The sequence below is a fragment of the Notamacropus eugenii genome, chromosome 1 (assembly GCF_028372415.1).
Source record: "Notamacropus eugenii isolate mMacEug1 chromosome 1, mMacEug1.pri_v2, whole genome shotgun sequence".
NCBI classification, from domain to species: Eukaryota; Metazoa; Chordata; class Mammalia; order Diprotodontia; family Macropodidae; genus Notamacropus; species Notamacropus eugenii.
The window spans coordinates 331,531,289-331,557,127 of NC_092872.1; the positions used below are offsets into that span (position 1 = coordinate 331,531,289).

At 37.0% G+C, this 25,839-nt stretch overlaps 1 protein-coding gene across 6 annotated transcripts in view; it reads left to right on the top strand.

The window, feature by feature from the left end:
- The window catches only part of TTC6 (tetratricopeptide repeat domain 6), a 299,343-nt gene that overhangs the window by 187,864 nt on the left and 85,640 nt on the right, over window positions 1–25,839 (top strand). For all 6 annotated transcript variants that reach the window (XM_072629756.1, XM_072629755.1, XM_072629759.1 and 3 more), the window contains one exon: window positions 17,440–17,522. In XM_072629756.1, the coding sequence (XP_072485857.1) occupies window positions 17,440–17,522 (83 nt within the window). The remainder of the gene's footprint in view (window positions 1–17,439; window positions 17,523–25,839) is intronic.

Here is a 25,839-nt window from a genome sequence, read left to right on the forward strand (position 1 = left end):
GAGTGACCTTTTAGTTGCTAAGTCCAGTGACTTTTTCTCTTCCTCATCTTTCTAGATCTTTCTGCAAAAAATGACACTACTAACTATTCCTTCCTTCTTAATACTATCTCCTCTGTCTTTTCTGACATTGTTTTCTCTAGGCTTTCCTCTCAGCTATCTAATCTACTAATTTTTCTACTGAAAAAGAACACTCAAGAAGAGCTGGCTACTTCTCCCTCAGGGATAATTGAGGGTTTGGGGGATAGTTTTATAGTACTATAGCTCATGAGCCCCCATTAGTGTGACTCCTCCACTGTTATTATGTCAGTTGACATCAATTAGTAAGCCAGATTTTTTTTTAATATCTATTTATTTTGTTTTTAATTTATGAAATAAAACAAGCATTTCCATAACATAGTAGAACAAAAAGAAAAGTGATTGCACATGAAACTGCAAATCTAGTATATATACATCTTGCCATCCCTTTTAAATATATAATGGTTATCGTGTAACTTTCTTTTTTTTCCTTCCCTCTCTCCCTTCTCTACCCTTGAGATGGCTACCATTAGACACAAATATGTACATATGTGTAAAATCATTCTATACATACTTTTATTCATCAGTTCTTTCTCTGGATGCAGATAGCTTCTTCCTTCATAATTCCTTTTTTAGTTCATTTGGGTATTTATAAAAGTAAAAATTACTTAGTCATTCAAAGTTGTTCTTAAAACCATATTGCTATTAATGTATACAACTTTCTCTTCGTTCTGCTCATTTTGCTCTTCATTATGTCATACAAGTCTATCCATGTTTTTCTAAAATCAGCAAGCTCATCATTTCTTATAGCACAGTAGTATTCCATCACAATCATATACCACAACTTGTTCAGCCCTTCCCCATATGACAGGCATCCCTGAAATTACAGATTTAAACTGGAAATGATGAGGGCTGGAAAAGGGGAAGGGTGAGACCCACACAAAGACCGGATCATAGGGGCAGGTCACCTGGAATGAATTGCCGGACTCAAGAGGTATTAAGATACGTCTTAAGGTCAAGGTAAAGATTTATTACAGTTTTCAGCAGGCAAGAGTTCTTAGGGAACCTGCAACCTTAGAGGGGTGTAGGGAAAGTTTATACAGGATATTCTATAGTAAAATATGTGCCAAATATACTAAGTGATTCAGGGTGGGATTAGGGACTAGTTAAGGAATGGTTAGTTCTTAAAGGAACATGCACTTTTAGTATCTACTGCACAGGTATTTTACCCAGAGTTCATCAGAAAATAGTAGAAGGGGGCGCTACATGGAGGTCTGGTTTTAGGCTTGAAACGTCACTAAGTCAACTAATGATCAAGGCTGTCTAAGGAATACCAGGCTGCTCTTATCAATGTCTTCTTAGACAAGATCAATGTAAGGGAGTACATATATGCCTAAGTCTAGGGTACATATAATTGGTCAGTGAGTAGTAAATGTTGTTATAACCCATTACACAGCCAGCTCAGCCAGCACACAGCCGGTTCAAACTAATAAGTTCTATAGGTGCAGCTGGCTACTGTATCAGAAAGGGAAATAACAGTTGTTGCTGGGGCAGGCTGTGACCTTGGGCTGGGGAGAAACTGCCTGAGATAGTGTTATGAGGCTAGGGAGAAATGTGATTTTTAAAGAGAAATGTGATTTTAGAATTGGGGTCCAAGCACATGCACCCAAGCATCCCATCAGAAGTTCTTTGCCACCACAAAGAGAGCTGCAATAAATATTTCAGAAGATATAGGTTCTTTTCTTTTTCCCTAATCATCTGCCTGATTTCTCTCCTGTATTGTCAGACTGCAGCACAGATTTAATTATCTTTTTAAAACGGCAATTTACTAAGTTGGTATAGTATAAATAGTTGGTACAAACATTTCCCTAAACCAGGGGTATATTCACTCACAAGTGCATAGAGCACGCAGGGGAAAGTGGGCTCAAGCTTAGAGAGTACATGTGGAGACAGGGTAACTCAGACCTCTTAGTTTCTGGAAGTCCTTTTTTCCTTTTTGTAAGGTACTCATGAAGTTCCCCTTGAGCAGGGAGCAGGTTTCTGCTGGGTTCTAGTAGAGTTATGAAGTTGTCTTTTCTCAGGGCATCTAATATATTTTTGCTTCCTAATGCAGATGTTGCTATCATTGTTCTGAGAACACTGTTAGGGATGCTCACGAGAAGTCTGAAATTTTCTAACTTTTAGAAATTTACAGGGTCATCCTGTGGATAGGGAAGATGAAGAAACAGAAGGTCTCCCCTGACTTCCAACCCCATACAATTCCCTTTTGAGGACCTTGGTTAAAACTGTTTCCACTACTGGGCTAACTTCAGGTCAAGTTCCAGACTGACTTGCTATTTTATCCAAGTCTCACAAGGTACAAATGAATATCATCAACTAATCACAATCCACTTCTTTTGCAGTGTCATTTCATTTCAACCAACCATTCCTTCTAAATTGTCATTAAGATGTCTTTAACTGACTGATTGAATAAAAATGTTTTCAGAATTTGATCAGTCCCCACCTTGACTTAGAGAAAATAGTGAGCTTTGTTGAAATTCACTAATCAAAGAAGTGTAATATATTATTTGGCCATCAAGTGGCACTCCAACCACACACTCAGCCTAATTCCCCTTTCATCTGCCTGATCTCTCTCCTATGTTGTTCAGCTGCAGCTGGCCTCAGGTTCTTTAAGATCTAGAATTTGCTATAAAAATTACTCCAAACAGGAAACGTTCATCTCTGTTCCTCATATGCTAGCTGACATTCATAGATTTAAACAGTTTGTTGTTTCCTTTCTTAATGGCTACATGCTTTATTTAAACAATCATCCATCATAAAAAAAATTAGCTATAAAAGGCTTTGAAAGAGCAAGCTGCAGGATTCTTTGCAGCTTGTATTGACTCCCCTTTCTTTCCCTCCCTCCTACACTTCCTTCCAGTAAGTAGAAGAGGGAAGGATTTGGCAAGCTTTAGAATTCATCAAGGTTTCCTCAGCAATGGCTTAGGGAAGAGAGAGGAAGAGAAGGAGGGAAGGAGCAAGGAAATGGCCTTCAACTGCAGCAGCACTCAAAAGGAAAACTCAAAACAGATCTTGGACAGGTGCCACTTTTTTTTTCCACTCTAAACCTATGAGACTCACAGCAAGAAGTGTCCTTAAGGATAAAAGAAACTGAAACCTAAGGACTCTGGAAGTGTATGCCTACACACATTTACCAGCTTCCCCTAAACCTCATTGATCCCAGTTACTGCCTGGAGGTCTTAGAAAAAAAAGCCTCATTATGCTAGATTGTGCAAGGCCATAAATGCCAGGTAGAGACATTTGAAGGTTTATGAAAAGAGGAGGATTGGGTAAAGGACGTTATTTTAGCAATGGTGTAAAGAGTGGGTTAGAAAATATCAAGAGTGGAAGTGGGAAGATCTATTAGGGATCTCTTACAATAGTTCAGGGCTGTGGTAACAAAGGATGGCAGAGAGAACAGACAAGATAGATGTTAGATTTTGCAAAGGTATAATTGATAAGAATTGGCAGCTGTATAAGAAAGGCTGAAAATGACTCACAACAACTGAACAACACCAACAAAAGAGAGGTAGTTAGGTGGCATAGTAGATAGAGTGCTGGGCCTGAAGTCAGAAAGATTTGTCTTCCTGAGTTCAAATCTGGCCTCCGGCCCTTACTGTTTGCCTCAGTTTCCTTATCTGTAAAATGAACTGGAGAAGGAAACGGTAAACCACTTCATTATCTTTGCCAAGAAAACCCAAAAAATGTGGTCATGAAGACACAAGGTGAAGGACGGAGAAGTTTGTAAATAGGGGAAACTGGATAAATAGCAGTACCAAGTATAAAAATAATCATGAAGAGGAATTTTAGGGGATAAAGAGAAGAAATTTTGTTACACACATTTTGAGTCTGGGGTGCTCTTGTAATGGATACCCCATTAGAGAATAGAGGAGGGGAAGTTTGAATCATAGGAGTGATTGCCAATGACAAAAGTCATTGAAATGACAAGAGACAAGAAAAGAAGACCAAGGCAAAATCGGATATTTGATTTATCACAGATATGACATTATGTCCTACATGATGCCTACTGTCTCTGTTTAAAGGCATCACCATCATTCCTGGGATCCAGATACATAACCTCAGAATAATATTGTATTCTTGACTTTCCCTCAAAACTCACCTCTCTATCCAATCAGATTTCAAATCTTACTGATTTTTATTTTCAAAATATAAGATGATACTTCTTAGGATCATTTCTTTGCTTCTACTCATTCAGTTTTTATTACTTCTTTGCTAGACTATTACTATAGCATCCTAAGTGGTCTCCCTATTTCTAGTGTCTCTTTTTTTCCCTTCATCCCCCAAACAATAATCTTCCTAAAATTAAAGTCTGACCATGTCACCTCCCACCAAAGAATCTTCAGTGGCTTCCTAATAACTCTATAATAATATGCAAATTTCTCAACTTGGCATCTAAAGACCATCACAGACTGTTGTTAATCTATCTTTCCAGATATTTCATATCATATCCATATCTTTTCAGATGTATTTCATCTTCTCCCTCATCTCTCTTCTATCCAAACTGGCCTGATTTTCCCCAGAATCCAGCATACCATTTCCTACCTCCTCCACTGTACAGACAATTCCCTATACCTAAAATGCACACTCCCTTTGCTAGCTTCTTTTCAAAGTACTACTTGACCGCTATCTCCTAAAGGAATCCTTTCCTTATCCCCTTGGTTATTCATGCTGTATCTCTCCTAAAATCATATTGCACTTGTTTAAATGTTGTATCTCCTCTCCAGTAGAATATAAGCTTCTTGAGGGCAGGGATTGTTTTTTGCTTTGTCTTTTTACCCCCAGTGCCTAGTACAGTGCCTTACATGTAGTATGTGCCTAATAAATCCTTATTGAATTTTATTCAGATGATAAGTAAATTCTCAATTCCTGCAGAAAAGAGGAGAGGTTAGTGTGCCTACAGGAGACTCTTCTACAGGCTTCTATAATGAGAACTTGCATAAGCATATGGAAGCAGTGGCAATAACAGGAAATCAGGGTTGGTAGGTTAAGAAGAAGAAGGAATCCATGTGAGACAGAGATACAGAGAGGTCTTCCTCAAGAACTTTGGATTTGACTGTGCAACATGGGAGACATTGGCACAGGACTGCTCAGCATGGCATGCCCACATCAGAAAGGGTGTTGTGCTCTATGAGCACAGCAGAATTGAGACAGCACAAAGTAAACGTAGGATGCACAAATTTGGAGTATCCACCCCAAAAATTCATACCAATTATCTGTGCCCAACCTGTGGTAGAACATTCCGACCTCGTATTGGTCTGATCATCCACAGTACACTGAAACTTCACTTTATCATGGTGATGGCATTTTGGTCCTCTCCAAAACAAAGGACAACAACCCATACCTTAATTCAAACCTGCATAAGAATATGGAAGCAGTGGCAGTAACAGGAAATCAGTGTTGGTAGGTTGAGAAGAATAGGAGTCCATGTGACATACAGACAGGGGAGGGAAGAAGTTAGATAGAAGAGGGTCTGAGCTCCTCATCGTTAAGGTAATTTTGGCAAGTGAAGAATAATAGCAGCTGTTATTTTGTTCACTGCCTTACTAAGAGGTGCCGTTAAAAGTCATCCCCTTCTAGAACTCTAGATTGAGAGGAAACAAGCTCTTTTTGTGATAGTTGCTGACAAATGAGAGTGGAAAAAAACATCAGCTTGAGAATCAGGAAACCTAAGTTCCTAGTTCTGACTCAGCTTCTTTTGATTTTGACCAAATAACCCCAACTCCATGAGCCTCATTTTCCTAATACGAAAATTTCCTAGTAGGATTGCCTGACCCAGATGAGGATCCCCTTTGCTTCTAACATTCTATAATTCTGTAATCCTGTAACAGTCTCTCCCTTCAGATTAAATTCCACATTTCCCCTTCTTGTTGGACATTTCTGCCTGGATACCCCAAAAGTACCTGAAATTCAACATGTCCAACCAAAATGAAGTCCGTTATTTTTACCCCCAAACCTTCCTTTCTTCTCAACTTCCCTATTTCTATTAATGGCACTGCTTTCTCCCTCATCACCCAGGTTCAAAACCTCAAAGTCATTTTTGATTCTCCCCTCCTCCACATATTCCATCTGTAATATTTCTCACATCTCTCTGCTTACCTTGTCACCACTCTAGTTCAAGCCCTCACTATTTCTTGTCTGGACTAATGATTTAACTTAATTGAGTTCCCTTCAAACAACTGCCAAATTCCTAATTCATATCTGACCCTTTCACTCACTTATTAAAAACTGTCAATGTCTCCACATTGTTTATAGAGCAAAACAAAAGCCCCTTTATCCTATCCTTTAAGACACTTTGTTGTCTGGCTCTACCTTACCCTCTCAGTTCCATTTAGAACTACTTTCCATATTCTCTACCTTCCAATCAAATAGCAAGATTAGCTTTTGCCAGATCTTGTCTTGCCCTTTCCACTTTCATCCATTCAAGCAAGTTCTCCCTCCTCACCTCCCTTGCTCTAGTACATGCAGCACAGACCTTCTATGCTTTTCTTTAAGGCTCAGTTCAGTTGCCACCTCCTGAAGACTTCCTTGATGCTAAAATTAATTTCTCCTTTCCCAAATTTTTAATACTATTTTGTGTCCTTGAGAGTAATATTATCTTCCTTTTCATCTTTGTATCCACAGTACCTAGCACAGTCCTTAATAAATATTTGTTGAATTAAATTTTTAAATAGCAACCATTGAGCAGGCAAAGCAAATAATTATATGGTTATAAATCTGCTTTTTCTCAGATAAGTATGTTTAAATTTGCAATCTTGTTCATTCTCCTTTATCCAGCATGAATTTTGAGAGCATATATAAAGAAGAAAAATCATAAAGTCAGAAAAAAGTGAATGATTAAAGCTTTTATAATTAAAAAAGACATATTTAGTTCACCTTGCCTTTACATGTGGCCTGGTTATTAGTAGTATCAGTGAACTCTGTAGCTTTTTAGGAGATTGTTTTCCTTACAAGAAAAGTCATGTCATCATATCAGAAAGAGCAATCCTGGACACGTTGAGTATGAATTCATAGGAATCTTAAATTTGACACTTTTATTATTGGCTAGTTAAGTTCTACCATTATGAGGGCTTTTGGAAAGCTGTTAGGAAATCACATTATCAGATAGCAGGTGAAGGGGTAAATAGAAACCTAATTCAAAAAAGAAATTATTAAATGTCACGCAATATGGAAGGCACTTTATTAAGTACTAGAGAATACAGTAACAGAAATGAAGTAATTGCTAACCTAAAGGAATTTACATTAGGTATAAAACTTGTACACAGATAAATAGAAGGCAATTGAGGCTGGAAAGAGTACGAACAACTTGGAAAGGGATTGTTGTTGTTTAGTCATTTCAATTTTGTCTGACTCTTTCTGACCTCATCTGGGGTGATCTGCCATCACCAGCTCATTTTACAGATGAGGAAACCAAGGCAAGCAGGTTTAAGTGACTTGCATGGAGTCACACAGTAACTATCTGAGGCCAGATTTGAACTCAGAAAGACAAGTCTTCCTGACTTTAGGCCTGGCACTCTATCCACTTTGACACCTGACTGCCCAATGGCTTTAATAGTGGGAATTTTTTATAACACACTCTGAGGTTACTCTCCCAGCTCCAGTTCCCACTGATGAGTCAGACTCCTAGAATACAGCTACTCCATTCTCTCTAGGTTCTAGGGATATCTCTGAGAGGTCAAGTTGTCTAACTAATACTATGTAGATTGTGAGCCCCAACTTGGTATTTACAAGAACAGTACAAGGAGCAGGTTGGTGGTGCAATAGATAGAGCACCAGCCTTGGAGTCAAGAGGACCTGACTCAAACGTTTAGTAGTTGTGTGACCCTGAGCAAATCACTCAACAGTGATTGCCTCAAAAAAAAAAACTACAACAAGAACAGATGGTATCTTCCAAAAACTTTGTGACACACTCATAGGTACATACAGAATCTATGGGAAGATAGGCTCAGGTTTAGAGAACTCATGCTACAAAGTGAGTGGTTCATCAAAGGGGTTCACTTCATCTTGGCTTTCAAAAATCTTCACACAATCTATGTTTCTTTAAATTTAATTTATTTCCAGCTTTCAACAGTCACTTCCATAAGTTTTAAATTTTCTGCCCCTCCCTCCTCGAAGCAGCATACAGTCTTATATGAATTCTACACATACATTCTTATTAAACAAATTTTCACATTAGTCATGTGGCATAGAAGAATTAAAATGAGTGGGAGAAACCATGAGAAAAACCAAACCAAACATAACACAAGAGAAAATAATATGCTTCATTCTGTGTTCCAGTTCCATAGTTCTTTCTCTAGATGTGGATGGTATTCTGCATCAAGAATCCTTTAGGTCCTTGCAGTGCTGTGAAGGGCTAAATCTGTCAGAAACAGTCCTCACACACTGTGGCTACTACTGTGTATAATATTCTTCTGGTTCTGCTCATTTCACTCAGTATCAGTTCATATGAGTCTTTCCAGATTTTTCTGAAGTCCACCTGTTTGTCATTTCTTACAGTACAATAGTATTTCATTACATTCATATATCACAACTTGTTTAGCCATTCCCAGATTGATGGGCATTCCCTCAATTTCCAGTTCTTGGCCAACACAAAAAGTGCTGCTATAAATATTTTTGTACATGTGGGACCATTCTCCCACTTTTATGATCCCTTTGGAATACAGCCCTAGAAGCAATATTGCTGGATCGAAGGGTATGCATGTTTACAGCCCTTTGGGCATAGTTCCAAATTGCTCTCCAGAATGATTGGATCAGCTCACAGCTCCACCAAGAATGAATTAATATTCCAACTCTCCCACATCTTCTCCAACACTTTCCTTTTCTGTTATATTAGCCAATCTGATAGGTGTGAGGTGGTGTTTTGATTTACATCTCTCTACTCAATAGTGATTCGGTACACTTTTTCATATGACTATAAATAGCTTTAATTTCTTCCTCTGAAAACTGCCTCTTCCTATCCTTTGACCATTTATCAATTGGGGAATGAGTTGTATTCTTGTAAATTTGACTCAGTTCTCTACGTATTTTAGAAATGAGATATTTATCACACTAATTATAAAAATTCTTTCCCAGTTTTCTGCTTTCCTCCTAATCCTGGTTGCATTGGGTTTGTTTGTGTAAAAACTTTTCAATTTAATGTAATCAAAATTATCCATTTTGCATTTCATATTGTTATCTGTCTCTTATTTGGTCATAAATTTCTCCATTCTCCATAAATCTGACAAATAAACTATCCCTTGCTCCCCTAATTTGTTTATAGTATCAGTCTTTATACTTAGATTGTGCACCCATTTGGATTTTATTCTTGTGTACAGTGTCAGGCATTGGTCTACACACAGTTTTTTCCATATTATTATCCAGTTTTTCCAGAAGTTTTTTGTCAACTGAGTTCTTAACCCAAAAGCTGAGGTCCTTGGGTGTATCAAACAGTAGACGGCTATAATCATTGACCACTGCATCTTGTATACTTAATCTATTCCACTGATCTACCCCTCTATTTCTTAGCCAGTGCCAAGTGGTTTTGATGATTGCTGCTTTATACAATTTGAGATCTGGTACAGCTAGGCCACCTTTCCTAGCATTTCTTTTCATGAGTTCCCTTGATATTCTAGACCTTTTGTTCTTCCAGATGAATTTTGATATTATTTTTTCTAGCTCTAGAAAATAATTTTCTGGTAGTATGATTGGTATGGTACTGAATAAGTAAATTAATTTAGGTAGAATTGTCACTTTTATTATATTAGCTCTGCCTATCCACGAGCAACTGATGTTTTTTCCAGTTAATTAGGTCTGACTTAATTTGTGCAAAAAGTGTTTTGTAATTGTGTTTTTGTAGTCCCTGGGTTTGTTTTGGCAAGTAGACTCCTAAATATTTTATGGTGTGTAGCAACCTATGTTTTTGACGGATTTCTTGAGATGTGTTCTCACCTAGTTAAGATAGCAAATGGGGTGCGATAGTTTTGACCCCACTCTTACATTTCATTCTTTGTATTTTGTTCCCACAGTAGCTTTTATTTTGTACCCACACTATGTTACCAACCAGATATTAACACAGTGCCTGGCACCTAGTAGATGGTTAATCGATTGATTTAAGGAAACTAATTCTAACAGGCAGAGGTAAGGAGATAACAGATGTGGAATAATCTTTATGAAGGCCCTGAGAGACAACGTCCCTAATTCAGGGAATAACTATTAGGCCAGGTTTTTTCTGGAAAAAAAGAGAGTGTAATGGGGGAAAAGATATTGTGAAATGTCTGGAAAGGTAGCTTGAAGTCAAATGATGGAAGATTTTTTTTTAATTTTATTTTTAATTTATGGAATGAAACAAACATTTCTACAATGTAGTACAATAAAAAAAAGATGATTGTGTATGAAACTGCACATCTACTTTTGTGCAACTTTCTATTCCTTTCAAATATACAACAAAATTATCGTGTAAATTTTTTTCTTTTTTTCTTCCCTTCCCCCACCCCCATCACAGAGTTGGCTACCATTCATACATGAGTAGGTGTGTATATATATATGTGTGTATGTGTGTACATATATATATATATATACACATCTATATTGTGTATATAAATACATATATACACATCTGTGTGTATTTTATATATATATATATATATACATACACACATACATATTTATAGTAAGGTTATTCTACACATACTTCTGTTTTTCAGTTCTTTCTCTGAATGCAGATTGTGTCTTTCTTCATATGTCCTCTATAGTAAATTCAGGTATTAATAAATAGACAAAATAACTTATTTGCTAAAAATTGTTCTTAAAACAATATTGCTGTTACTGTATACAATGTTCTCTTATTATGTCCAAAGAGTATAGGTAGTTTAATAACTATTTGAGCACAATTCCAGATTGTTCTCCAAAATGGTTGGATCATTTTATAATCCCACACACAATGAATGTTTCCCAATTTTTCCACATCCTCTCCAACATTTGTCACTTTTCCCTTCTATCATTTTGGTAAATCTGGTAGATGTAAAATGATATCTAAAGAAATAATCTGCATTTCTCTAATCAATAATGATTTAGAACACTTTTATATGTTTATAAATTGTCTTGATTTTTTCATTGGAAAACTGCCTGTTCATATCCTTTGACCATTTATCAGTAAGGGAATGACTCTTCTAGATTTGACTTATTCTAATAATTATTCTAATTATTATTTATGAATTCTAATTATTATATTAATTATAATATTATATTATATCATTATTATATTAATTATATTATATTATATCATAATGATTATTTATGAATTTCTCTGCATCTTGTTTTTACTCCCTATTTTCCTCCTCAGTCTCTATTTTTACCCTATTGATGTTACTTCATCTTTTCCACTTGCCCTTGTTGCTAAAACTCCCTCCCTTATCTTCTCCCCCTATTCTCCTAAACTTATTCTACACATCCTGTTCAAAGTCCCTCCACCATTCCATCGCCCAGTTTTCTCACCCCTCTCAAATATTTTAAATGGCAATCTGAAAAAATTATTTCATCTTAGAGGCAATAGGGAGCTGCTTATGGATCTCATAGGATCATAGATTTAAAGCTTCAGGAGATCTTAAAGGACATATAATGCAGCACCCTCATTTTTAGATATGAGGAAAATTGGACCTTGCAAAACTAAATGATTTGCCCAAGGTCACATAGCTAGTAAAAGGCAAATCCAGGACTCAAACCTAGTTGTCTGACTTCAAATACAAGATATTTTCTTCCTCAGCTGAAGGAAGAACTGAATCTTAGAAAGATAATATTGGGATGGATTAGAGAGGTGAGAGAATGAAGAGGTTAGTAACTAATTAGAGAGATGTTGTGGAGGGAAAATGGACAAGACTGGACAATCGATTATGGATAGCAAGGCAGAGGAAAGGATCAAAGATGACTGACATACCAATTTGGAAAAAAATCCAGATAATGATGTCACAGAAGTCAGAGGAGGAAGACATGTCAGGGAAGAAAAGGTAGTTGAAAATGTCAGAAACTGCTGAAAGGTAACTCAATATGAAAACTGAGAAAAAGCCAGTGAATTTAACAGTTACAAAGCAATTTGTAACTTTGGAGAGAGCATGAGAAAACATAAGAGTAAGAAAACAAAGGCAGTAAGTACAAACGTTTTTTTTTCTAATTTTGCTCTGAACATGTGCAGGTTTTTGGACAATTGCTTGAAGGACTGGCAGGGTCAATGTTTCTAAGGATACAACATTCTAAGAATGTTTCCAAGGATAAAAAGTTCTGGGCATATTTTTCAGCCTTCTGGGGAAAGAAGTGGTAGGTAAGGATTGAAGGTGAGAAAAGGGAATAACTGAAGGAACAAACTCCTAGAAGAAACGGGAGGGATTGAAATCAGTTGTGCAAACAGAGAAGTTGACCTTTGACATCTCTTGCCCTCAAGGAGCTTAACAATCTAATGGGGAGAAAAGGACATATGCAGAAATAACCATAATACAAATTGAACTGTGATGAATTATTTTCATTGTTTTTTTAAAATTTTAACTTGTGAATTCTTTTCCTTCTTTTACCCCCTATTGAGAAGGCAGGAAATGCAATATCCATTTAACATACGAAATCATTCAAAATATATTTCTGCATTAGCCATATTCCAAAAGAAAAGATAAAATGAAGAAAAAAATATGCTTCAACCTGTAGTCTGAGTTCATCAGTTCTCTATTTGGAGGTGGATAGTATTTTTCATCAAGAGTCCTTTGGAACTGTGATGGATCATTATATTGATCAGTTATCAAGTCTTTGACAAACTATGATGAATTACAAGGATATGTTGAAATATAAAAGTACCAGAGTCAGGATACCAGTTGGGGGTCTTTAGCCCTGAGCTAGACTAGGAGAATCAGAAAGAAGAAGGTAGTACTATTGTCACAGAAGAACTGATAGGACTTAGTCATTACATTTGGGAGGGATGGAAGGAAAAAAGAATAAAAAATATCTTTATGGTTTTGAAGCATGATAATCAATCAATAATCATTTAAGCATTGATTAAAGTGCTTACATAGGCTAAGCACTTTTCAAGGACCTGAAGCACTATGAAAACAAAAGTGAAAGTAATGGCCCTGAAGAAGTTTATATTTTATGGAGAAAAACAATGTGTACACATGTAAGTAAATTAAAATATATTGAAATAAATGCAAGATATCTTCGAGGTGGGACAGGTATTAGCAGAGAGGGGAGCAGAGATCTGAACAGGTCTCATGTAGTAAGGGAAATTTGAACTGAGTTTGAAGGAAACCTGGAAGTCTAAGAGGCAGACATGAAAAGGACTTGCATTCCAGACTGGGGAACTGAGGGTATGAGGACACAGAGATGCAATGATGTGTGTGAAGAGCAAACTGAATCACAGAGTACGTGAAGGGAAATAATATGTAATAAAGCTAGAAAGGGAGACTGGAGCTCAACTGTGGAGGACTTCAAATGCTGAAGACAGAAGTTCATATTTTTTCCTTGACATAATAGAAAGTCACTGCAGCTTTTTGAGCTGTGATACTCAGGCCTGTGTTTTAGGATATCTAGGAATCACCATTAAATATAATAAGGAAATTAGAAGGAGGGATACATATGTTGAATTTATTCAATTTTGGACAGTTTAAATTTGAGGTGCCACTTTAATATCTAAGTGGAGATACTTAGCAGGCAATTGGAAAATGTAAGGTGTTGAGCTAAGGGAACACATCTAGATTTCTGGGCTTGAGATCTAGTTTGGGGAACCATTTCTAGGACGTGACAAATTGAAGCTCCAGGAGTGGATAAGATAGCCAAGCAAGATTGTGGAGGATAAAGCTATAGGGATGCCACACTTAAAGGGTAAAGGGGAAAGGAAATGGAAAGTAGTTAGAGAGGTAGAAGGAGAACTATGAAAATACACAGAAACAAAAAGGGGGAAATGCTAAGGAGGGAGTCGTCACAAACATTTCACAAAGGTAATTGAGCAGAAAGATTGAGAAAAACCTTTTGGATCTGGTGATGAAAAGATCATTAATGATCTTGAAGAAAACATTTTTCTAAGATTCATGAGAATAGAAACCAGAGTGCAAGAGAAGAAAATGAGTGAATGGTGAAGCAATGAAATCACTGAATGTAAACTAAGACATTGACAGAGAAGGAAATGAGAATGATAAGGTGATAGTAAAGCAGAGGGAATGCTCAGAGAAAGAAAGGATTCATAAAGGAGAGATTAATGATACTCCAGAAAGAAAAAATAATGATTGGTGTAGCAAGGCAAGGGCAATAGATAAATGGGCTAATTTGGGCAAGGAAAAGGGCTATCTCTTCATTTGAATCAGAAGGGGAAAGGCAGCAAAGACACATTTCTGACTTAGTTACTTGCTCTCTAGAATGTTTTTAAGAAGTGGAAGAAGGAAATCAAAAGGACTCATGCTGGATGATCTTAATCTCAAAAAAAGAAACATTTATTAAATACCTACTGTGTTCAAGTTGTATGAGAAAGAGCAGAAAAACTTGGAAACAGTTCTGTGTGGACTGCCATAGTGGATTGGTTAGAGACTAATATAAAAATTGTTAAGCAGCAATGGGGCTCTAGCAGATGTCAGATAGTATAAATTTGCATTGGATCAAGTCAATACCATTTTGTGACTTTCTCTTGTTGAAAAAGGTGAATGGTATAGGTTATCCAAGACTGGAAATCATTAGGGTATTATAGTCAGAATGTTAAGAGGAAAAGATATTCAAGGATGGAAGCAAATGCTTCTTAGAAATTGATAACTATTGGGTCAAATTGGGTATAATGGCAGAACCAGGTATGATGAAATGGGAGAATAGGTAAAGATTGAGAAATCAAAGGTCATCATGTATAGAAATGAATTAATAGATGTGAGAGTATTATATAATTGAAAAGAAAGTAATTATAATCAGAAGAGCTTATTTGAAGGTTTGGGGAGTAAAGAATCCTTGAATATTGATGAGAACTAAAATATAACTATCTAGGTTATAGGGAGTTAGATCAAGGTCTTAAAGAGTCATCAACCTGGATGCTGAATTTAAGAAGAGATAGGAGTAGAAAGAGAAAATGTCACCCAAATGTCAAAGTTTTGGAGGAAGGTATGAGAGTAATCTGGAGACTCATAGATGACAGTGTTGGATGGGGAGATAGGGAGTGATGGTCCAGTAAAAGCAATGAGAAATACTTAATATAGTAACACCTCTTTCTAATCTTGTGAGTTTGGAAAAATGAGTATCTAATAGCAACCATAATTAGAAAACTTTGTCAGATCTGTATCCTCAGGAGAATAGACAGATTTCAAGTAAATAGAATTAATGAAAAGAGTTCAAGAGAAAAGTATCAAGCATGTATGAAGCTGAGAGCTAATGTAATGGAAATAACTAGTAGAGGGATAAACAAGGTCTAGAAAGAGGAGTAACAAGGTGTGTTTCTAGATAATAAAGAGTATGGAGGCAAGATGTAGGCTGGAGAGGGACATGTTTAGCTTGAGAAAAGAAAGGATACAGCACTGACCAAACAAAGGTAGTTAACAGGGAAAATCTTTTAGAGATTACCTACTAGGTGAGTGTATTTGAAGAGGAGGTGAGATTTCAGATGGCTCTTGAAAAAGAGGTGAGATGTGAAGCTGAGTATGGAAGGAAGGACATTTCAGAGCTCTGTGAAGAAATTGCAGAACAGATGTAGAGGAAATAATGTGCAAACAATTTTTGTGGAACAGTGAATAGAAAACTAAATATAATGGAACGATCATCTTGGGAAGTAGTGAGATATTTGTGTGATGATATTCATGTTAATTATATTCACTTGTGCTTTGGATATTTTTTCCCACCCAAGTCAGTTAATTTGTGGTCAAAAAAAATACAAATATTTTGATTACTTGTTCTTTCTTCCATAGACATAAATTCTATCCTTCTGTCCTTTTTTGCATCCCTAATTTATCATTTACTCTCCCTGACAATGAATTTCCCCATTCTTCATACTACCTAAGAGTCCAATGTCCTCTTTTTCTCCATTTGACTAATGAATTCTCTATGTATTCCATGATCACTTCTGCATAGTAATACAAGGAACCCCATCTGATCCACAAATGTCCTTCTTGCTTGGTTGATTGACAGGAAGCTTGTGTGTCACACAAACCATCCTTTTAAGGTGACTGTTTAATAAGTGTAATTTGAATTCTCCCCCACCAACTAGGTGTAATCAAGTTGAAACAGTCAGAAAAATGGTTCTGGTTCTTGACACTTTCAGAAGGAATCACACATCTATGTATCCTGAAGCAGATTGGACCTGAAGTCAAATAATAGGCTGCTACAATCTTTGAGAGACTGACTGAGCTACTTCAGGGTATATGGACTTGGAAGAATTGAATAGTATTTCAAGATATTACCATTTTGTTGAATATTTAAAAGATAATTATTCTTAGGCTATTGATTAAAAATAAATCCAATATATAATCTTTGTCATTGATGTGCATACATACATATGCATACACACAATGGATATGTAATATTTTCCAGCCGAGGAGAATTTCCATCATGGGGCTTCCTTCCACCAAGGTGGTTTGCATGCATCTATAACTTAATGAATCAGTCTTAGGGAGTTATTTGAAGTACGTTTGCTCAGTATGACTATTAAGTGTTAGACTTCGGATTTAAACCTAGATTTTCCTGACTCCAAGCCAGGCACTCTGTCCTATGCCAAACTGCTTCTCCAGGTTGTTATGTTTGTCCTTCGTTCCTGAAGAGGACACATGTGTATATGTATAAAGTTTATTGGTATAATATATAGTAGAAGTTTGCTCATTTGTACCTGAAGATCCTAAAGAATAGTATACTCTATTTGCATATTGTTTGAGTTACCCTCCCAGTTTATCTGATGAGAACAAATTAGGTGTTCAGCAACTGAACAAGTTGAGGCTGTTTTTGTCAACTTGAAAGAAAATAGGAATTTTCACTGGCTTGTGGAAGATGTGGGGCTTTCTGCTTGTTTGAAAGGTATATGGGGTACGGTAATCTGATGGTCAGTGAAAGACACAGGGTAGGATAGGAAGGTTTTTAGGCAGTAAGAAAGACATACCAAAGTGTAAAATTAATCATGACAGTGTTGACATGGACCACAGGGACATTATCTCTGAAGTTCATCTGAGTTGCAGTCCTTTGACTAAGCTCAGGAGAAAGGAAAAGTTTCAATTCCTAAGAAAGGCCATTTATATAATTATCTCTTTTCTTATGTTTCTGTATCTTAATACCTTGTAGAACCCATGAAACAAAATTTTCAAATATATTCCCAAAATTTTTATTTTCAAGGGACTGTACAAAATTATTGAAAGGAAGCAGTTACTAATATTAAACACTAAGCTCCTATTCATAATTCAACAGATCCATAAATTGCCAGAAGCAGTGAAGGATTTGTCTCGAGCCATCCACCTCCAGCCAGATGGAATCCAGTTGTATATAATGAGGTAAGTACACAAAAAGAACTTTGTTCTACCCTCATTACATCAAGATAAGGACCAAAGTGGCACATATACATTGATGTAAATAATATGTATATGATTATATAATATGTAAATGCATTTATACATGAATATGCATGTATACATATGTGCTGACATATACTGGTATGTATTATGTGAGTATATATTATGTATATACACTCACATACATACATTCTATATTATTTAGTTTAGGAAAACAACAAATTTCATTACTTAACACGTTAGTAAGATTTTTACATTCATTTTTGTCATTATTTCCACCAATTAGTGAATCAGTAACTATTTATTAAGAAACCACTCTGTGCCTAGTGTCCTAAGTGTTAGGGATACAAAGAAAGGCAGTTCCTGCTTTGAAGGAGATCACAATCAACAGAGAGAAGGCATTAAAATTAAGAGGGATTGGGAAAGGCTTCTTATAAAGAGTGAGATTTTAGCTGAGACCTAAAGAAAGTCAGAGAAGCCAGAGGTGAAGACGAAGAGCAAGAGTATTCGAGGCATGGGTTCCAGTGAGAGAAAATGACTGGAGCTGAGAGATGTAGCATCTTGTTTGAGCAACAGCAAGGACAATTTCACTAGATTGAAGAGTAAATGGAGGCACATAAGGTGTAAAAAACTGCAAAGGTAGGAGGGGGCTAGGTTGTAAAAGGCTTTGAGTGCTAAATAGAGCATTTTATATTTGATTCTAGAGGTCACAGGAAGCCAGTGTAGTTTATTGAGTAGGGAAGAGATAAAATTGGACCTGTGCTTTAGGAAGATCACTTTGGCAGCTGAGTGGAAGATAGATTGAAGTGGGGAAAGACTTGTGGCAGGAAGACACACCATAAGATTATTGCAATAGTCAAGGAATGAAAAGATGAAGGCCTGTGCCAGATTTATGGCACTGTCGCAGGAGAGAAGGGGATGTATATGAAAGATGCTGCAAAGATGAAATTGACAGGCCTTGGCAACAGATTGGATATGGGGGTGGGGAGAAGTAAGAGATAATAAAGAGTCAATGTTCATTCTTAGGTTGTGAGGCTGGTGGTACCTTCAATAGGGAAGTTTTGAAGGGTGCGAGGGTATAGCATAGTGAGTTCCATTTTGGACATATTGAGTTTAAATTGTCTGTAGCAGTGGTATCAAACTCAAATAGAAACTGATTCCTGTAGTCCACATATTGATGTGGAAAAATCACAAATTAACATTATCTGTTATATTGTATTCTTAGTTGTTTTGTTAATCACTTCCCAATTATCTTGGGAGTTTTGTGGGCCATTTGAAGTTCTGGCCATGAGATTGGCACCTTTAGTCTACAAGACATCCAGTCTGAGATGTTGGAAATATGAGACCAGAGGTCAACAGTAAGGTTAGGACTGGACAAGTAGATTTGAGAATCATAAAAATAGAGGTGATAATTGAATCCATGGCAGCTTATGAGATCATCAATTGAAATAGCATAAAGGAAGAAAAGAAGAAGGCCCGGGATAGAGCCCTGTGAAACAATCACACTTGGTGGACCTGACCTGGGTGAAGATCCAGAAAAGGAGACTGAAGAGTGATCACATTAGCCAGGAGAGTAGAGTCCTAAAAACCTTGAGAGAAGAGATTATCAAGGAGAAGAGAGTGATCAACAATGTCAAAGGCCACAGAGAGGTCAAGACAGAGGATGATTGAGAAAAGGCTTTTGGATTCAGAAACTAAGAGATCTGTGGAAAGAGAAGTTTCAGTTGGATGAAACTGCCAGAAAATAGACTACCAAGAGTTAACAAAAGAGTGAAAGGAAAGGAAATAAAGGCACTGCTTATAGATTGCCTTCTCAAGGGATTTAGCTGCAAAAGGCAGGTAAGATATGGGTTGATAGCTAGCAGGAATGGATGGATCAAATGAGGGCTACTTTGACGATGGGGCATTCAAGACTATGTTTGTAGGCAATAGGGAAGCAGCCAGTAAACAGGGAAAGATTGTAGATAAATGAGAGAAAGTGAGTATGATAGAGGCAATCTGCTGAATATGAAATGAAATGATATCACTTGGGCAGGTAGAGAAGTTTGTTTTAACAAGGAGAAGGGCCACCTCTTCATGTGAAACAGGGATGAAGGAGGAGATAGTGGCAGAAGGCATCTGAGTGACATGAGACAAGGAAGAAGGGAGACAGAAGGCTCTTGGTGAATGACCTCTACTTGTTCAATAAAATATAATGCAGGTCTCTCAGCTGTCAGGCTGAGGGAGGGACATTCATGGGAGGTTTAGGAAGGAATGAAAAGATTTGGAAAAGCTGCTGTGGCAAATGAGATAGTGAGTTAATTAGAGAAGTTTAAAAGAATTGCCCAATAGCAGTAAGGACCCAGTTGCAGTTATGTAACATAAATTTGTAGTGTACCCAGTTTGAATGGGTTTATGACTTTTCTTCATTTTCATTCAACAGCACATATATAGAATTGAAGGCAGCAGATCACGAAAGTGACCCAAGGCTGAGGCTTGGCAGGCCATAATAAGCAATTATGTTAAAAGGGCAAGGGAGAACAGAAAAGTCAGTGACTAGATAAGCAAATTTCAGAGTTCATGAACATGGAAGTAGTGCATTTGTGGTGATATTTTGATCAAGGGTATGGCCATATTTTTGTGTGGCTGAGATAAAATGGATGAACATCACGGGAATTTAGTAAACTGAGGAATTGGAAGGGTATTTGAGAAATGTATGTTGAAGATACCCAGTATAAGGGCAGAGGTTGAGGAGGAAAGAAAGAATGTGAGCTGGGGACTGAAATCATTGAAGAAGGAATGTGAGTATCTTTGAGGTCTGTAGACAACAGCTACTAGAATTTTGATTAGTGGTAGACTGATTGGTGGTAGATGTGTAGTGCATGAACCTCAAATGAAAAGTGATGGTGGTAGAGAAGAACCTAGAAGTGGCAAAGGGGAGCAAGGAATAGTCTAATTCTCTTTCCTCAATCATTTGAGTCAAGAGTAATGAGTGAAAATGTAGCCAATGCATACTCTTTGATTCAGCAATCCCACTACTAGGGCTGTATGCCAAAGAGATCATAAAAAAGGGGTTTCTCCTCACATGTACAAAAATATTCATAGCTTAGAATGTCATTAACTTACTTTTGCCCAATTCTAGTTTTCAAGGAATTATTTTCTTCCTTAGGTTTTTGATTCTTTTTTTCAAGTTGGTTGACTTTCTTTTCTTGATTGTCTTGAAGTGCTCTTATTTTTTTCTAATTTTTCCTCAGTGTCTCTTATGTGATTCTTAAATCCTTTTTTAAGTTCTTCCCAAAACTCTTTTTGTGCTTGGGACCATTTGACGTTTCTCATTGAAAAAGGAGTGGCTTTCTTTGCTCCATTATATTCCTCTGAACTTGAACCTAGATCTTCTGTATCACCATAGTAGCTGTCTACATTTGGGTTCTTTCTCCTTTGCTTACTCATTTTTTTTGGTTTATTTTGTTCTTAGCATTTACTAGTGTTATCAAGTTATAGTATGGGGAATGATGTCCCAAGTCTCAGGTCCTTTTTCCTATTATTTTCTTAGGTCTCTCCTGGAGTTCAACTTTGGGCTCTCCTTTCCACTCTTAAGTGATGGCTAGAGTCTCTGGTCACACCATCCCACAAATGATCTTATTCCCTGCAGTCCCTCAGGTGGCTGCAAATTACACTATCCTCTCTGCCCTGGAGCTGAAATCGGGGACTGTGATCTTACACAAGTGCCCACAGTCAGCAGCTGCCCACATCAAAGTAGGTGCTGTGCTCTATGAGCAAAACAGAATTGCAGTAGCTCAAAAGAAACATGAGATGTGCAAATTTAAAACCATCTGTATCCCAAATGTTCATATGGACTATTTGTGCCTAACCTATGGTAGAGCCTTTTAAGCTTATATTAGTTTGATCAGTCATAGTCAGTCTCATTGTACCCTGACCCCAACATGGTGATGTCATTTTGATCATCTTCAAGTATGAAGGATGACAACTAGAATTTTCTCATTTTATTGATAAGGAAACTAAAACCTTAGGAAATCAAATGGCAAGTTAATGGAAGAATTGGGACTAGAATTCAGAATCTTCTCACAAGTAGTCAAATGCCATTTCTGATGCTATGCTGATGATATTTAATCATTCTGACAAGGGCATAATCTTATGTACCATTTTTAAGCTCTGGAGAGTCTTTATTCCAGCTCTTAGTTGCACTGACAAATTTGGTCCATGGTGAATGGCTACATTTCCCCCTCAACCTATCCTTTCTAGGGATACTACTGAGAATTTATATGCATCTTACAATGCCCCCATTCTATTGTGCTCTCTCAATATTAAGCACCAGTTATAGGTAGTGTCACTTATATCATTGATTTACCAGGCGATTAGTGTGCTGGTTTCCTTTAACCATTTAACAATTAATTTATATAAAATGATAGTTCCTAAAAAGATATAGCAAGAGCCAAAACACAAAAAGAAATCTCCTTTCTTCTGAACATGGAGCATACTCTTCCTCTACCACTAGAGTGTGTGAAGGAAAATAATATGTAATAAGTCTAGAAGGTACATTGTAAACAGATTTGCATTGGCATTAAATATCAAACAGAAGAGTGTTTTGTTATAGAGCCAGTGAAGCTTTCTAGAACTAGAGCTTTCTGAGCCAAGAAAGTGTTGGAACCAGACTTATGCTCTAGTAATATCATTTTTGCATCTGTATAGAATATTAATTGAAGAGAAGAAAGACTTTAGACAGGGAGGTCAATTTGGATGCTCTTGCAATAAACCATATGAAAGACCTAAACTAGAGCAGTGGCCTTGTGAGTAGACAAAAGGGGATGAATGCAAGAGATGCTGAAGTAGAACTAGCTTGGCTTTCCTAAATAGTTTCATTTCATTAATTCAGTTCACAATACTGGTTTAGAACATTTAACAAAGCATGTTATTTCCTGTGTGGGGAAAATTTCCTTCATAAGTATGTTACAACTGAAATAGTTTTTTCAGTGCATCAAAGCTGTCTCTCCTTGAGTAGAAAAATTGAATGTTTTTGCTTTTTCAAAAATAATTTTACTATAAATGAAATAGAATGTTGAAAATTATGTTTAAGAGTTACAAATATTATATTTCCATGTAGGAATGCAAACAGTTCAACTTTAGTAAGTCCCTTGTGATTTCTTTTTCCAATTTACCATCTCATGCTTCTCTTGATTCTTATGTTTGAGAGTCAAATTTTCTTTTCAGCTCTGGTGTTTCCATCAAGAATGCTTGAAAATCCTCTATTTCACTGAATGACCATTTTTCCCCTGAAGTACTATACTCAGTTTTGCTGGGTAAGTGATTCTTGGTTTTAGCCCTAGTTCCTTTGACTTCTGGAATATCATATTCTAAGCCCTTCGATCCTTTAATGGAGAAGGTGCTAGATCTTGTGTTATCCTGATTGTATTTCCACAATACTTGAATTGTTTCTTTCTAGCAGCTTGCAATATTTTCTCCTTGACCTGGGAACTCTGGAATTTGGCCACAATATTCCTAAGAGTTTCTCTTTGGGGATCTCTTTCAGGAAGAGATCCGTGGATTCTTTCAATATTTGTTTTGTCCTCTGGTTCTAGAATATCAGGGCAGTTTTCCTTGATAATTTCATGAAAAGTGATATCTAGGCTCTTTTTTGGATCATGGCTTTCAAGTAGTCTCATAATTTTTAAATTGTCTCTCCATAATTTAAATTTTTAAATGTTTAAACTATTTTCCAGGTCAGTTGTTTTTCCAATGAGATATTTTACATGAAAAGTCATTAACTTCAATCTGTTCCATTCTAATTTTTAAGGAACTATTTTCTTCAGTGAGTTTTTGAACCTCCTTTTCCATTTGACTGATTCTGCTTTGTAAAGCATTCTTCTCCTCATTGGCTTTTTGGACCTCTTTTGCCAATTGAGTTAGCCTATTTTTAAAGGTGTTATTTTCTTCAGCATTTTTTGGGGTCTCTTTAGCAAGCTGTTGACCCGCTTTTCATGCTGTTCTTGCATCTCTCTCATTTCTCTTCCCAATTTTTCCTCTACCACTCTTACTTGATTCTCAAAATCCTTTTTGAGCTCTTCCATGGTCTGAGCCTGTTGCATATTTATGTTGGAGGTTTTGGATGCAGAAGCCTTGACTTTTATGTCTTCCCCTGATGCTAAACATTGTTCTTCCTTATCTGAAAGGATGGGAGAGAATACCTGTTCACCAAGAAAGTAACCTTCTATAGTCTTATTTTTTCCCATTTTTTGGCCATTTTCCCAACTAGTTACTTGACTTTTAGGTCCTTTGTCAAGAGTAGGGTGTACTCTGGGGTCCTGTAAGTTCTCAGTTCCTCCAAGGTGACACAATCAAGGGAGAAGAGTTTACTTCCTTGCCTGGCCTACAGCTGAGATTCAGATCAGCTGCTCAATACCCCCAGGGCTTTAATCTGAGGCTCCAACAATGCCTGCTGAGGGCACTGCCACCACCACAGGCACCTGCTGCTGCCTCCACTGCCTTTGCTACCTAGGGCTGGGGCTGGGGGAGGACCCTGCTCCCTTGTCACTGAGGTGAAAAAGCCCTCTCACTGACCTTTAAGCTGCCTCTCGTGTTTGTGGGTTGAGGGATCTGCGAACCACTGCTGCTGCTGGGGATTCTGCCCCCACAGCCTGCTCTGGTCCTGCTCCTACCAGCACCATGGGCCAAGGTGGGACTGCACTTTGCTTCACACCTGGTGCAACAGACCTTTCCTGTCAGCTTTCCAGATCACCCTGGGCTGAAAATCCACTCTGTTGTCCTGTGGCTTCTGCTGCTCTACAATTTTTTGAGAGTCTTTCTTTACAGGTATTTTATGGGCTGCAGGGGAAGAACTAAAGTATGTGCATCTTTCTATTCCACTGTCTTGGCTCCACCCCCAAAAAATTATTTTTAAAATTAAAGTTAGATTTAAAATTTTGATATCATGTCTTCATAAATAGTCATAAATATTTCCTTTTATTACTATTTCTCCATTCAAGTAAATTGCACTGTCTAAACCAGGGCTTCTTAAACTTTTTCCACTCACAACCTCTTTTCACCTGAGAAACTTTATGCAGCCCTGGGAATATGAGTATACAAAATAGATATAAAAACTGAACATTTCCTGATAATAAATCATAAAGAAATTTATTTTAAAAGAATTCTTTTGCCTATATATAATTTTACCATTTATAGATGAAAGCAAATTTGCATACTAATGAGATGCAGGTTCTTGTTTATTTTACATAAAGATTTAGATCTTGGTGGAATATTTGATACTGAAAAACACAGAGCATCTTCAATATTTTTTCAGAATTGATTGATATTTTGATTTTATAATTTTCAATGCTGAGAAAGCTGCTTCACATGAATATATATTACAAAATGGTAGGAGTATGTTTAAAACCATTTCAGAAACTGTTGGAAATTCTGTCCCAATTCCAAGCCAAAACTCATTTAATGACTTTTTAAGAAACTCAAGTTTTAAACCTGTGTCTCTTGATATCTTGGCCAATTCTTCTTGAACTTTTATTGACAGATGACCGGTGTTTTTTATTTCAATTGTGTATAGTTTATAAACCAAACTTGGTTTTTTAGAATCAAAATTTGAAGGGAAGTATTTGAGGCACTTCAGATGATCAATTATAACTCTTACAATTAAATCTTTGGGAAGATTATTTTCAATCATAAAGCCATCTGTAGCTGTAAACATTTCTAAAGAAACTTTTTTCCACCCTATTCTTCCTTATGTTAACTTTTTTAGTAAAATTTTCCATTCCTTGAAGCAACATGTTTAAATCATTGAGGTTTTTTAAAATATCCAACAGAGAAGATTCTGGGAAGATGATGGCAGAGTATGTCAGAAAATTCCAAGTTCTCAAGATTTTCCCCCACAAAAGAGATAAAGTAGTACCCACAAAATGTGGGTAAAAATAAATAAGAATATGGGCACAACAGAGGTCCTCTTGTGACAATCTAAGAAGATCTGAAGGAAAATTCCAACACAAGGTTTGGTCCCTAGCCTCCAGGCTCAGGCCTGCTTAAACAACAAACATGGTGGTTAGCTGGCATGAGAGACTGCATCAGCCCCAGCCACAGGAACTTTTACTTCAGGAACAATGAAGGGAGTTATCAGAGCCAGAGAAGATCAAGAGAACATCTGCTGACAAGGAATGCCACGTCCAGCTGTGCTACAGAGAGGAGTGAAGAAACCAGCATTCACCCAGTGAGAGCAGAAGTGGTGAGTGCAGAAGCAGTGCAGCAGGATTCCCCTGGCTGTGGATACTTACAGGAGACTGGAGGTTTGGCTTTGGTTCTA